Source organism: Aethalodelphis obliquidens, unplaced genomic scaffold (assembly GCF_003676395.1).
Source record: "Aethalodelphis obliquidens isolate GAN/ISIS:26980383/991018 unplaced genomic scaffold, ASM367639v1 scaffold2, whole genome shotgun sequence".
Lineage (NCBI taxonomy): Eukaryota > Metazoa > Chordata > Mammalia > Artiodactyla > Delphinidae > Aethalodelphis > Aethalodelphis obliquidens.
In genome coordinates this window covers 53,401,980-53,418,391 of record NW_020837946.1, presented here as the reverse complement: position 1 = coordinate 53,418,391, position 16,412 = coordinate 53,401,980, and the positions used below count along the sequence as shown (strand labels likewise).

The 16,412-nt window shown below is 36.6% G+C and overlaps 1 protein-coding gene across 4 annotated transcripts in view; it reads right to left on the bottom strand.

The window, feature by feature from the left end:
* The window catches only part of ZNF385B (zinc finger protein 385B), a 315,959-nt gene that overhangs the window by 23,528 nt on the left and 276,019 nt on the right, over positions 1-16,412 (bottom strand). For all 4 annotated transcript variants that reach the window (XM_027126890.1, XM_027126899.1, XM_027126903.1 and 1 more), the window contains one exon: positions 7,217-7,379. In XM_027126890.1, coding sequence (XP_026982691.1) covers positions 7,217-7,379 — 163 coding nt within the window. The remainder of the gene's footprint in view (positions 1-7,216; positions 7,380-16,412) is intronic.

Genomic DNA, 16,412 nt, shown 5'->3' with positions numbered 1-16,412 from the left:
AATGATGTGCCCGGTGTCCATGACAGTGAACCTGATTCTCAGAGAAAGCCGTCAGGGAAGAGGAAAATACTTTAGAAATGTTTCTATGAAAAACACTTTAAGCTTTACATTATAGAGTTAAATTTGTGTGGCATTAGGCTATAAGCATCATCAAAATTAGGCCCAGAATCCCCAAAAGTGCCGAGTGCCAATGCTCTGCACAAAGAACCTACAAATATCTACTGAGTAGTTCTATTTCTTCATCTACTCATTTCATAAAAATTACATCAATGTAAGAGAATTCTTCCTGAAGCAAATAAGTTGAACATCATAAAAATGTAAGCAATAACCTTTGTTAAAATCTCAAGGGCAGTTATGGTTGTACATTTATAAAATTATTCAGTGTACATACGAAGTCCTTTTATATTCCAATATCTATCTGATGCAGAAAGGCTGTAAATAAATGTAATCAAAAGAGATGAATACCAGTGAAATATGTTTGAAGATGAGAAAAGTTTTCAACAGCGATATAAGCCTTTAAAGGAGATATCCAAGGTTTTGCTTTTTAGAATGGTTTATAACATATCCCTTGTAAATCATAAGTTAATAGATTTACTGAGGAGACAATCACAAATCAGTCTCAACTTATGGTTCACTTTCTTCGAGCAACACTAGGAAATAGCTTTCAGAAGTGAAGAACCTGACAATGAATGCTCAGTATTACTTCAAAGCACTATAAAATGCTCAAAAGTTTCAGAAGTTACTTTCCAGAGGATGACAAACACTTAACTACCTAAGAATCTTCAGCCTTGCCTGGCAGGATGGTGCTGTCAGATTCAAGGTGCATGGACAAAGCTGGAGGCAGTTTCATTTTTTAAATTGACTTTGAAAGTCTTAATGATATATGTATATTTCATGGAAATATGAGCCTTAGTATAATGGTCTGTTCTCTTTAGACAGATGGAGCTCGATTTACGTTCTACATGATTGTATCCCGGAATTTCAGACCTAAGATGTTTGTCATAATATAGTTAATCTATTATTTTTATGAGGGATACAAAGTCTTGGCCTCCTGTATTTGGATAGATGTATGCCAAATTTATGGTGGCGCTGGTCTATAAATGACAGATGCTGCCAAAGCAGAAAACTATCATTTTCTTCTACTCAACAGCACAAGGTCCTGTTGCTAGAGACAGAAATGGGGGAAAGAGGCATTTACAAAGACCTTGCTGGCTAATCAAAGGAGTCCTGCAGCAGTCGGTGGAAATGAGAAGTTGTCATTTGGGAAACTTGGCCCCATTTGTAACAACACATAAAAACTGTGAAACACACAGGGAAACCCATAAACATGACAAGGCGAGGGTCTCCATTTGTATCTTTGGCAGAAAGCCTCTTTGACAAAATTGAAAAATGTACTTTCATAACGTAACAAGATGACCATAAAAAGTTGAACTGCAGCCTTTCCAGGCAAATCATACTGATGTACTAGTTGATACTGCTCTGGGTTCACACCTGAGGAACTGCCGCCATGCAAAAGCACATTATGCTGAAAACTAAAATGAGTTTTGAGGTATCCTCACTTCTTTCCTTCCTTCTTAAGTCTTTTCTGATACTGTCATCTCTGGCTCCATGGTATAGTCATGGGTGTGGGATAAACAAAACAATGTCCCTGTGCCCAGTGAAAATCTCTGAGATGGGATGATTCAAAATGCTACCGAAAATGCGGACAGCATTCAGGCTAGTCTACTGGACCCTTTAGGAGGCAGTTCAAGGCTCTGCTATACTGGTGATGCCCTTGCTCACTGCTGACCTCCAGCTCAGTGAGTGTGTTTGGCTCTAGTCACATAAAGTCTACAGCTGTCAAGCTGGAGCTTTAAGAACATGTGTCATTTACCTGAAATGAGTGTTTTCATTCAAACTTGGCCTTGAAACGATCTGTCTAAAGCTTTGTTCTCTTACAGTTAAATGATGCAGACAACACACTGCACAGAAACTAAGGATTATCAATAAAACAAAGCCTCAATGACCCTGTCACTGCTATAGCTCCTACTGAAAAATATCAACAGTCAGAAAACAATTTAAAAGTAATACATAGTCCTACTCATTAATTCTTTAAAAAAGTGGGTTAGTGGTTTCTGACTTTTCCCATTGGGATACTGTACTTGAATTTACTCTTCTGAGTCAGAGAAGCTTAGAAGTAAGGGGAACAGTGGAATATTCATGGAACAAGAAGCCCTGAGTTCCTGCTCTGATTCTACTGGGATATGAGTGTGCAAGCCATTTAAAGCCTCACACAAGCCATTTAATCTTTCTAAGACCCAGGTTCTTCACCGTTACCACATTTTTGGGAGCAGCTTGAAGGTGGCGATTATATATTATTTTTCTTTTGGAACCTCTTGAAGGCAAGAACGTGTCTTTCTGTTCATTGTTGCACGCTTGAAATGGCAAATGTTACAGATGTACTATACTACTTAGTATAGATAATACATATTTGTTAAATGAATAAATGGATATAGAGTTTGTTGTGTGCGTATGTGAAAGAGGGATACTAATATCAGCCTTACCAGTCACAGGGTTGTTGAGGGGGTCATACGAAAACATTTATGTGACTGGATTTTATCAACTGAACAAATTCAAGGTGTTCCTATTGTTAATTTTAAGCAGAACATGCTGGTTCCATCATCTTTGCTCTTAATTGCATTTATCTATATATCTATATATCTATATATATAGCATTTTGAATCATTCCATCTGCTTTCGCCTTTTTAGACAGCAACTGATTAAAAGCTGTTTAGCTCTAAATGGCTTTATATACTTTGAGCTACAAATGTATTTTCCCCATCTTGATATCTAATTAATTAAAAAAAATCTTGGGCTAAAGACTAGACATATGGATGATTAGGTCGACTATCACAATATTTTTTACCGTTAGGTTGATTATCAAAATATTTTATTATTTTCAAGAAGTAAGGTCTTCCAAAGGCTGTGTTTTTTTGTTTGTTTGTTTGTTTTGTTTTGAGCTTCTTATGAGTGGTTAAGTGCTGTCACAAAGAGCATTCAACTTGATGTATGGGGCATATTATCACAGGGAAGTGTTGTGTCATATGGCATTATGACACTTGAACTCTAGGGAGAAATTTGGGTACAGTGTCTGACCAATATGTTCTAGCCATCTTCCTGAAGCTGCCTAATGCTTGCTGTGTCTTGATCCCATTTCTCCCAAAGCACCTTTTTCCTCCTTTCTACCAAGTTTTGAACTCCCACTGATGCATCATTAAAAGCTGGGATAGATCCTAGGAGACCAGAAAGCTATTTCTTTGGATTTTACGTTTAATTCTACTCCAACTTCTAAAAAGTGAATAGGACAGCTATCCTGCCTGAAATAAAACATATTTAATTTTTTTTCAATCATGTGGTCAGAGCTTCTTATAATAAATGAAATTCCTGTTACTGTAGTTTAAACTCATTTTGTTTACTGACTTGAGAGGAAAAAAAAGGAAAGCTTTCCATTATACCCTTAACTTTTTATATCTGATAGCTCCATTACAGCAAATTTCTTTGTATTGCACAGATCCAGTTACAACATGATCTAAATTATGTCTCCAAATGCATCATAAAAAAGTGGTTGTCCCAGTTGCTAAAATAGGAGGTAAAAAGGCTTTTCTATCAATAGCTCTTGGAAGATTGCTAGGCCACTTCTTAGAATAAATAATCTGTGCTCTCAAGGAGCAAAGCGAGGTCATCTGTGGCTCGCACGCTCCTTGTCAGACACTCTGAAATCACACTCTTCCTTGACTGATGTTCAGTGCATCCCAGGATGCTGCACTCCCAGAAGCCCCCTCCCTTAACATCTGGCTATTTCCTGTTCCTCAGGATTTGCCCTCATTGAACAATACTCTTGCTAAGTTACTGATGCTAAAGAATGAGAATGGAAATGGAATTAGTCAATCCTATGGATGTTGTGAATGCCTGGATTTTGAAATCTGGTAGCTGAGACATCAAGTTACTAACATTTACTTTTCACTCAACTATCTCAGAATCACATAGATATTGCTTAAGCCCACTTGATAGAATACTTCATTCAGAAGAAAAAGACCAGTGCTAGGGAATTTCAGTCTCTTAAGAACTGTCAATCAACCATGACTTTTCACTGTGACTATTACTCTAATTTTTGTCTGACTCCTTAGAGGCAGTGTTGTCTGAAATAAAACACTTCAGTTAATTAAGTACCACAGTTCTTCCTCTTCCCTCCCGCTTCCCTCTACATCCCACCTAGACTGTTTATGAAGAACTGGTCTTCGTGTCTCCTAACTTCTAAAATGGGGTTTTAAAGGAAATCAAAACAAGTTACCAAAAAATTTTATGACTCTGACAAAGCTGTGGGAGCTTTTTAAGGATTTAGAATAGGTGGTTAACAACTGGTTATGTATTACATTGTTTAGACCAAATTTCCCATCTGGGCAAAACTTCTAATTTTCTAACTTGAAAATTCTACAAAACACGTGTGAAAAAAAAAAGAAGAAAGAAAAAAACACATGTGAATTCTTGCTTAAAAGCTGACGTTCAGTTGAAAGTGACAAAAAAACATGTATCTATTTAGCAAATACGACCCACTTTGTTCTTAAATAGTGCCATCTTTCAACAGCTTTGGTATTGCTTTTATAGATATAATAGGACGAACTAAATATTTCATTAGTATTAATATTTAAAATATGGAGAAACAAAAAAGTAATTTGAATGACCTAACCAATGTATTGCCAAATAATTTATACAGATTTGAGTAAGGAAACATGGAAAAATGAGGTAACCACACTACAGGTAGTTTGCATTACTTCTAGTCCAAGTATGGACAGGGACATGGTGACTGAGGTCAATACTGTTAGACCATAGGTACTTTGTGGGGTGGATAGGGAAGTGTCAGAGGAAGCAGAGGATGCTGGATTAAAGACCATCACATAGCTACTGGGAAAGAGACTCTGCGGTTGAGATTTGTTTTCCTCTCTCCCCACTCTCATCTCCTAGGGTTCTTCTAGATCTCAGTTCTCTTTCTTTGTTTATACCACTGCTGTACTTGACCCTGGTGTGTTTCTATTGCCCGCTAGCCAAACAAAATTGTTTGTAAAGTCTCTTTCACTTGAGCATTCACTAGCATTTGAGAGTCAGAATAAAAGTCTTGAGTCATTGAACTTTATTTTAACATGCTCATTGGGCGTCTTGTAGATTTAAGGTATGCTGTGATTCTGATCCAGCCCCTTTATTTGGACTTTCTATCTCTATACTGCTCTTTTCTTGGGTCTACTCGCTAATTGTTGACTTTTTTTCTCTTCCTTTCCTCTTCTTCTACACCTTTCCTTCTCCCTTTAATTATCTTCTGTTCGTTCATTGATTTTTCTCTCATTGAGCCTTTTCTATTTCCATTTTTAACAGTTTTTTCCCTCATTAATTTTAATTTCATCTACTATGCCTAGAGCAAACCCAATCTGCAAATAATAGTCATATATATTATAATATAACTTAATGGGAGCATTGAGCACATGCAATAGCAAGGCAGGAATGCTTACAGTACCTTCCCACTGTGCTATTAGCTCGAGACACAAAATAAGCTGAAAGAATGGAGTGACACTAACCTCCACTGTTTTATCATTTTGCTTATAAGTACTTCTGTCGGTAAAGAGCATAATTCAGGTAATAAAACCTGACAGAGTATTATTTCATAGAGGCAACAATATCCTGCAGAAAATAAAACTAGGCAGGAAGTCAGGAGGTGATGGCTCCTGTTCTTCCAAACACTGGGTAACCTTGAGCAAATAACGGCTGCAATATGGACCTCGCCTTGGTTTGCTACTTTATAAACTGGAGATAACATTTGACCCTAATATCTGATAGATCTGGGTTAAAGATTAATTTGCTAATATACGTAAAAAGGCTTTGTTCTTTAGAAGGGGAAAAGTGCAATGTAATAATTCAGTATTTATTATCTGTTCATCAGATAACATGATTTAGTGATTCTATCGCACAAAGAACAAAAGCCTTTATCACCAAATTTGGGTCAGCTCACTCACTCTAGGCTGCAGAGCCTTGGGAACCAGCATCTGTGGGACCTCATCAATAGTGGTCACTTCTTACATAGTCTCTCTTTGTCTAACCAGGATTTTCTGAATCTTCCTCTTACAAATGGATTTGTGCTTCTCCGAAGGCCCTGGGCAACCACAGGAAAGCGTTCTTAAGTCTCTTAAGTCTACAATGACTTGGAAAGCAGAAGAGAATAAGACAAGAAGTGTGTGTCTTTGTGTTTCCAACAACAGAAAGGTCCCTAAGGAGAGAATCAAACATAAGAAAAAGGGATCTATTCTCTTAGTTTCCCTTACAAGGCACTGTTCCTCAGTTAGTCACTGCAACAAGGTGACTTACCCATCTTGGGTCCTGATGGGCAGATGTGAATGTGTGAAAGCCTATTAAACACCCAATTTCATGGCATACCTGCTGGAAAAATAAATTTTTTCTCTTCTCCCTGAATCATTCAGTTTGAACCTACTCAGAAAACCTGCTGATTCACTGGAACTATGAAATACTCTGCTTAAGAGGCACTTCTACTAGTAGCCCATTTCCAATTTATAAAGTTCTTTTGTTAGTCAGTTCATAACCATGAAAAGTTCCTTTAAAATCTTTGAGTTCATTTGTAACTCTGAGGAGAACTCTATGAATATCTTGAAGAATCAAAATCTCTTACTATTGAACACATTTCCAGATTCACTTAATAATGCCGCTCTCTCAGAAAACTTTACCTTTTTGCCCTTCTACTCCCTGTTACTGGGGTAAGAAAATATGAAAATGTCTGTTAATAAACAAATTTAAGGATTCCTTCACTGAAAAAGTCCATAGCAAAAACCAAATGTAAAATGAATAATAAACTCAGTATTTTAGATCCATTTCTTGATTTTTGTCTAAACACAATGTGACCAAGAAGCCTCCACTTATTTTCGTGCATATATACTTATATATATATTTACACACACACATATACACTTAAATGTATATATTTAACAACATGGAATGGTAACCTATCAAATGCTTAGATTCCATGCAAACACATAACCCTTCCTGTGAAGGGAACGTATTAATATTATAAAAACAAATCATGGAGAGTAACATGCAACAGCGGAGGGGAGGAGGATAGGGTGAGGCCAGAGGACCAGGAGGAACACAAAGAATGTAAAGAACAAAAAGTGTCATTGACCTGATTTGTCAGAGTTGTTGCCTGTGATTGGAGTGATGGAGCAGCTGGGATTAGCCTTTGCGCTGTCCTTGGAAGAAACCATTTTGGGTTTATTTTTCGTTGCCTCTAGTGCTTTGACCTTCTTGGCATGTTTACTTCCTTTGTAGTGGGCCTCGGCCTGGCTCTACAAAGGAGAACAAATCAGGCTCATTTTTTTGCTACTTACAAACAGCACAATGGATGATCATGCAGGAAAAATATACATTCAATCATAGGCACCACAGACATTTACAGCTCAGCACTCAACTATGTCTTCGGCATTTAATGAATAGTAGACCGGTATCTAAGAGTTTTTTGCATATTGAAACCTTCTATACAACATAGAGGATCTGTGTCTTTCAAAACCAGACATTATACGAGTGGACAACAGGGTCAGGACAAAATTGGGGCGAAGGTGAACTTTGTCATTAGTGCCCTCCCACCACTGCCCATTGGGGTTACTTGTCAAACGTTTGGCTGGCAGCAAGCCGCTTTGAGTGTCCTACCCGGGCGTGTCCTTCCACAGCCACTCCGTTTAGTTTCCCTTCAGCTACAAATCTGTCTTCCCTGCACCTACGTTCCTCTTGGCTCTGCTCTGAGAGCAAGTGATGTGACAAAGCAACCTGCTAGTGAGTGGAAATGGCACTACATTTTGGAGTCATCTACACACGCTTCATGTGTCATTTTGATGATTCCAGTTCTAAGAATACACGATATTAGGCACAAAGGAGGTAGGGACAATGCTTGTTTCTGATCTCTGATGTGATTCTGAAGTCAAAGCAGTTAGTATTACATTCACTTATACAAAAAGCATAGGTGAAACTGTGACTTCATTACTAGATCAAAAGAAAGAAAAGCAATCAAGGCAAGTGAATATTAAAAATTTTCAAAAGACAAAAACAAATTACAGCAAAACAAGAAAACATTTAATCAATAAGCTGACATTTGGAAAATTCCTCTCTGCCTAAAGAATAAGGATTTTATCTTTTTGGCAACTAGTATAATGAACATATTAACAAAAGAATCTAAGTATACTTGCTTCAATTTCATTTTTAATAGACCCTGAAAATATAAACAAACTAAAACATATATTATATGGTATATTAGCGTAGTTATAAAGGTGAAGAGGATGATAAACCTGTCATATAAAATGAGTTTCTGTTAGAGGATTTCTAAAATAATAATAACTTTTCTTCTTACATCAGTTTTCCATATATACACTTGTATTTGTTTGAAGATGATTATACTGATATTTTCATCCATTTTCCTCAACAAGTAGAATACAGGTGGTATGTAAGTGTGTGTGCATGTAGGTAGGTAGGTAGGTAGGAGTGGCAATGGACAAAATTAAAGACGTGATTTTCCTAGCACATAACCCCAATCACCCAAGGTCAACAGACTTTTATTGACTGTACACAGTCCCTAACTTCCTGAATATCTTTTCGTAATATTGTTTTAGACCACCGTTGACTTATCATGGCTCTTGGTTCGTTTGCTCAAGGACTTCTCATGCTGTTCTCTGTCAAGTTGAAACACAAACCCAATCCCAAGAGAGGAGAAAAGTGTAACATTATTTTGAGTCTTATCACCCTCTGAGAATGGTTAAATCCAGCAAATATAGTTGGGTAGATATAAATTAAGAAAATATACAAATAAAAATTTAAAAATTGATAACATGAAGAAATAATAATAATGGCTGATATTACTGAGCCTCTGACAAGAACAGCTCGAAATGTAATACATGTTTCTCTCATGTAAGCTTCACAGTGCCCTGTGAGGCAGGTACAGATAGAAAACTGGGCACGAGAAGCTAAACAGCTCATCCAAGGCCACACATGTAAGTGGAGAAGCCATTATGGGGATCTGAAACGCTTATGTGTATACTCCTATTTAACTATGTACCCGCACGTTAGACATACACATACTCACCCTAAGTAAACAATATAATTTTATTAGAAGTAAACCATTACACAAAATGACACACAAAGAAAGCACACTGCTTTTCATGACTCAGTGAAGGATTCTATTTTAACAGAAGTTTATATGAGTAGGGAATACCTTCTTAATTCATAGGAAATATACCGGTAGAGTACATTAGGCTTGATCCTTCTGTTGAGAAGCTAAGAAAGGCCCACTTCTTAGGTATGTAACAATTTCTACAAGATATCAGTTGACCTAATAATTCATCTTTCCAAGTATACTAAACAGTGAGATGTTACTTTAGTGCACTTTGGCTAAATAAACGTATAGTTCTCTAAATAAAACCTCCTGGCACAAGATGAGCAGAGTGTCACTTCCTCATTACTATTTCTTGGCATCACTGCAGAAAGTTAACAGTATCAATTAGCACTTGGGATAAAGAGCCAGCTGAGTGACACTCACTGGATGCCAAGCTGGAAAGAGCTCTCCAGAGCCATGATTCACTTTCCTTTTGAGTTCTGAGGCATGGAGAAAAGCAAAACAAGGCTTCTTAGCCTCTACTGACTACTGTTTGGGAAAGATCTGGAATTAAGACAGTGGCAGACACCACTCATTCACGCTTGGCATCTTTCCAGTTACCCTGTGGTATTCTTGGTAGTGGCACTATGCTGTCCTCAGTACTGTATCTGAGGTGTCAACAGCTTCTAAATCCTGGGCAGATCTTCAAGTGAAACAGAGACACTGTTAAAATAGTAACATGATTAACCTGCCTTCCTTATCTGGGAATCTCCTTAATTGAGGAATGAAAGAAACAAGGACAAGAGCCAGAAAACCAGGGAACGAGGCAACACGAATCAAGCCCAATCGACGATGGTTCTCGTATCACTTCTGAGAGACTTGGTTAACCACACAGACTTATAATTTTACACCTCCGTGACTAGTCAGCAGACACCTATTTGTCTAGCACTAATGGTCTGCTTTCTGATTTCCTCCCCAAAGTGCTGCTATACACCCCAAACTGGCAGTGATCAAAGAAACCCCTTGCCAAGAATTGCCAGAATTAGAGAGCTGCCCAAACCACCATACGGACCTCCACATGGGAATTCATTGGTATCTAAGTTTTCCTTTCAGAGGTCACTCCAGTAGCTACCTGACCACCCACTCATAGAGGAATAGCTTTGACAGGAAATGACATTTTGGAATTTTCTCTTCCATTCATCTCCATCTTTGTTACTAAAGCCCCTCACTTTCCAAAATCCTCTACATCTTTCAGGACCCTACTGGTCCAAATAAAAAAGATAAATAATGAGATAGTGTATTGCTTTACAAATAAAAATGCAATAATGAGCAATTCTATAATTCACTGAGCTCCCATTTCTGTTTTTTACCTTATTTCTATTTTGGACTTCAGAGAGGTGGATAGGATCTTGAAACAAGATGTTAAACTGTGTTTACTTTGTATAGAAAGAACAGTCCAAACCCAAACTGGCAAGTGGCTGGGATAGAGTAATGTCACTGGAGAAAGTTCTCAGTATTTATTTACCAATGGACCCAATCTTTTTGCATCTTAAAAAGTAATTGGAACTGTTCCCTTAATTACAGAGAGTGTATCATTAAAACTATTGGCATCTGATTTTTTGAGACGTTAGATTTCAACGTGTTAAGCAGTGTTAGATAGGAAAGAGCAGAGGTCAGTTACTTTTCAGATAAAAAGTATATACTCTATATGCTAAAATGCCAAATAAAACAGATGTCAAATGAACTACCATAAAACAGGCTAAACTAACAAGGGGGAAACCTGATTATTTATTTCACAAAGAATTATTTAGCACCTGCCATGTGCTAGGCATTGTGAAAGATTAAAAACAAAGACCCCTATTCAGAAGAATGGTAGTTGGAAGAAAAGACGGACATGCAAATAACTATAACCCATAGCAGAGAGTAAAACTATAAAATGGAAGGTAAACTGGTACAAAGAAGTATGGGAGTCAGGGGAGAGGTAAATTTCTGCAGATTGCAGGGGGACCCTGGAAGCTTCATGGGAAAGGAACATCAGAGCTGAGCCCTGCTTCGGGGGCAGGGTGCTGAAGGGTCAGTATGCAGGGGGAGGCATTTCAGGTGGAGGGACCCGCATGTGCCAAGGTAGTGAAATCCTATGAATTATGCAGTGTTTCCTGGGCACATCTGCTTTTCAGTATCACTAGAACACAGACATATAAAAGGAACAATAGGGAAAGCCTGCTGCATCATGCTACCTCAAACATTATTGTCCCGTGTAAAACAGAAAACATATCATAGTGTTCTACAAATGTTCTACTTGTAGGCATCTTTTCTATAGATAGTTATAAGAAAGATGTTGCTTTTACATCACAGATTTTATCCTCTGCTCCAAACTATAATCCTACGGTCAAAGGACAACTAAATTATTTATATGGAAGATTTAATCATTTGAGATAAAAGCATGGCACTTAAAATACCATAGTCAAACATACTAGAAACAAACTAGAGATGACTGAGTAATAGCTAAATAATTACTTGAATCTTTGCTTTAACATAAGGCTACATTCAACTCTTAAAATGCTTTTTGCATATGTTTGTGGCAGTGATAAGATCACACACTCTCAGAGACAAAGCTACAACATAAACATAAGATGCACCCAAGAGAAAGGCTTACTTAATCCAAAGATAAGTCTTTCTGCTGATATTTGCAATGTTAAGGCCTGCAATATCAGTAATGACATACTACTGGCTTTGATATCACTTCGTTCAATCCTCATCTACTGGGATCTGTTGAAAACAAAGTCCAGACAAAATTATAACCGTTAGGAGATTTTCAGTTCAAAAAGACACAATGTCTTTGCTAATTTATAATTTACAGCTAAGTGAAACACTCCAGGTTGCTATGGCCTGTCCAGGGTTGCCACACTGTACAACTGTGTGCGTGGGGAGCACCACTCATATATGGTCTAATGTGAATGGTGTCTTCTGGATTCCTTCAAGGCCACAGTTCTGGCCATGGCATTTCATATTTACTGGCTTTGGAATATGTATGTATAAAACCCATCAACTCCAAATCTTTCTCTATTACTAAAGAGAAAAGTGGTGACTCCAGGAAGAAAATAAGTATACTCTAGACTCTGATTCTCTTTGGGCCCAATTCAGATTCTATCAAATATCATGAAACAGAAGTAGAGTGCTTGGGTTGTTGCTGCTTTAAAATGCCCCTATGTGAATACATGAGCGTTAACACATATATGTGTTCATGATATCAAACATTTTCCATGTAGGCAAATTAAGTCATTTCTTAAAATGCTACTATTTTTGATGGGCCTCAAGGTAGTTTTTCAAATGCAGCTTATTAGTCAGCTAAGAGTCTTGATGCTTATGCTTCTGGTGCATGATTGATTGGAATTACTTTACACGTTGAAACATGGCGAAGCTATAAATGGACCTAACAGCTATAACAGAATTTACATGATGAATAAAAAAAATATGGCAGTTTGAGTTTAAAAGTCACCTGGAAGAGAGCAAAAGTTGGCTTTAAAAAAAAATGCTTTAGCTTTGTGACCACCTAGAGGGGTGGGATAGGGAGGGTGGGAGGGAGGGAGACGCAAGAGGGAAGAGATATGGGGATATGCGTATACGCATAATTGATTCACCTTGTTATAAAGGAGAAACTAACACACCATTGTAAAGCAATTATACTCCAATAAAGATGTTAAAAAAAAGTTTTAATATTTTAAATAAAATTGTTTCTTGTAAAGTTCCAAGTGAATAAAATTTTGCCTCATTTTCTCAGTGAGTTTTATATTTCAATTATTTGAGTGTGGATTATTAAATTTTAGATTATTCCCAGCAATCTAAGGTTCTGCCTCTGGAAAAACCCTATATTCCCAGTTTATGGCTGAGTAGAATGGGAAATAAAAGAGACAGTTATTTGAGCTTGACTATATCAACTGTCATCTGAACCCCAAATCCTTTCATATGTTGAATTCTCTCCTCCTGTTACCTCCTTTTTTTTTTCAAATTAGGCCATAATTAAAAATTATCTCCTTTTAAAATAATCATATATGTGTCATATATATGTGTCAAGGTAAAGTTCATCCCAGAAAATTAATTTTTTAATTCTATTCATGAATACTGTAAATTATAGAGACTGTATTTTGAAAAAGATTTTTCCCCCATCAACCTAATGGAAGTAGGTTTATGTGAATTTTTTTCAATGTAGATAATGGATAATAAAACGAGTCTTATTTAATGTCATAATTTCTTTAACATCATCACAATTTAGTTAAGAATTCAGCAAAAAAGTATCTTGAGATGCTTACCCTAAGAAAATAAGACTGCTTACTTCTCTATTGCATTTACATTATGGCTTTTTTTTTTTTTTTTGCGGTACACGGGCCCCTTACTGTTGTGGCCTCTCCCATTGCGGAGCACAGGCTCCGAATGCGCAGGCTCAGCGGCCATGGCTCACAGGCGCAGCGGCTCCGCGGCATGTGGGATTTTCCCGGACCGGGGCACAAACCCGTGTCAGCTGCATCGGCAAGCGGACTCTCAACCACTGCGCCACCAGGAAAGCCCACATTACAGCTTTTGAAAGGTATATTTACTTTGTCTTCTGGGCTGGGGGTCAATATCTGAGTCAATTTAATGATAAGGTGTGTGCAAACTCCTAGTAGGTGCACTAGAGTTTAACTGAGGCAAGATGAATTAAATGAACCCTGGCAAAATATGCCCTCTCTTCCAAACTGTAAGGGGAGCAAATCATGAACTTCACCCAGAATGTACTGATAAACCATATTCTCTAAGTTATTACCCTCAAATGGGAACATTAGTGTTCTGTACACTAACATAATCTTGAATATGTAATAATGGGAACATTTATAAGTTATGAAAATATCTAATTTTCTCAAAGAATTATGCATATGGGACCTAATGTGTTAGAACTTCTAAATCTTAAGAACTTTTATGAAACACATGGATATCATCTTTTATTTTTATAATACATTATAAAACATTAAGGCTTTGTTAATAATTACTTAATATTCTTGAGTCACTTATTTTATGATTTTCCCCAAAGTATTCAAAATTATCCACCTCTCTCAAATTAATTTCAAGTTAAACTGGGACATTTTAGTTAATAATTCTCCACTACCTTGAAATATAAAGAAGAGTTTATAGTGATTTCACAGTTACATACCAAGTTCCTAAAGTGTTTGAGAGTGCTGCTATCTTTCAGTGGGGAAGTGGATTGGCATAGTGTGCTTACTAAGAGCGATTTTTTGTTACTCAGTGATAAGTAATGCAATATAATTCAAGTCTCTGCATTAACGCTGTGACTCTACAGCTAACTAATTCAAGTCTTCTGATGGTCTTTTAAATTAGGCTCCCAGGCTTCTACACATTAATTTTTCATCAGTCTAGAAGGTATTACATTTACTTCCATTTCCATATTAAAGAAATTTACATAAATGATACAAAATAAATCTAAAATTAGAATTTGCATTGTGTCTCCTTATATTTGATATATAATATCCTTACTGTAGACAAGAGTGGCAAAGTAACTTTGAAAGAGTTGAAGAATGGCTTTAGTAATGTTTTATATATGTTTAATATATTATTTATTTAGCATTACTCATTTGAAAATCTCTTTTACAAAATAGATTTTTGTAAAACTCCTACCCTAAAGCACTAAACCAATTTTTTAAAACCCAGCAGATATTTTATAATTCAAAATTAAGTGAAATATGTAAATGTGAAGATTAATACCATACCCTTTCAAAACATACAAACATAAGTAAGAGAAAATAATAAAACTGTACCTCTTCAGTAGTCACTTAGCTAACCTGAGTCATGTTAAGGCTATCTTTACATTAAAGTACCAGATTAAACTAGAAGTTTCCATTGCAGATTAGTCTGGTCAACCTTCCTCACATATAAAAAATTGGTCTGGAGGAAAAACTAATATGAAAATGCCCATAATTTTGATTCACCCATAAATACCAAAATATTTCAATATTATCAGTGAATGCTAAGTGGCCTTTCAGTTTCTGATTCCAAGTAGTATTGTTCTAAAAGTTCTACTCACCAATTAGAGTCACAACAAAGGTTGTTCATATATGAAAAGATCAATGTGAACTCTGTCTTACTCATCTTTGAGTCTTCTGAAGCACCTATTATACGGTATAGACTCAATAAAAAGTTTTTGAATTATATATACAGGATAGAGTAAGTAAAATCTTCTAAAAATAGGAATTTAATGCTGGGAGTCCATTCATTCTTCCATTCAACAAATATTTATTGAATACCTATTACGATCCAGGCATCATTCCAAGTGTTGTGGGATGCAGGTCATACATTCTAGTATGGGGACACAAACAATAAAATACAAATTTATATATATTTTACGGTAGTTAAGTGTTAAGCGATACATTTATGAATATGTTAGGTGGTGCTATAAAAAAATAAGGAAAAGTAAGGAGGATAGACAATGATGAGGTGGGTGTCATGTTAGGTATTAAGGAAAGTTTCTGTTGAGGAGGCATTTGCACTGAGACCTGAATTAAGTGAGGGAGTTAACCAGGTAAATACCTGGGAGAAGAGCCTTTAAGGTCCAGGGAACTGCAAATGGCTATTCTAAGGATTTTGACTTTTATTCTGAGAAGATGGGAAATCCCAGCAGTGTTCTGAACAGAGAAGTAACCTTGTTTGACTTTTGTTTATAAAATGATGGCTCTGGTTACTGTGTGGAGAACAAGCTGTGTGTGTATGGTGGGACAGTTGCCAATGAGGCAAAGTGGGAAAGGAGGCTGTTACAGTCATCCAGGCAAGAGCTGAAAAGAGTTCAAAATAAAATCCCATTGAAGGACCAGAAAGGCTTTAAAAGGCGATTTTCTACTCTAGTATAACCAATAGTTATAATATTTGGAATATCTGCAATTTTTGAACTTGAATCAACAATGATTTCTACAGAATTTCATTTCTGTCCAATTAGCTATTACTTTTGTTTCTTTTAAATTATATTTATTTTTTATCCAGGTAATATAATCACACAGTTGAAAAGTATAAAACAAAAGAGCGTACATAGTGAAAAGTCTACATCTCAGACTTCGCAACTAGTTCTCGTCACTTTTTGTGTATCCTGCCAGAGATGATTTACATACCTATCAAGCAAATATATATGTATGTGTGTATTTCCCCCTTCTTCCATTTTTAGACAAATGCCTACATACCACATATGTTGTTTTTGTATTTT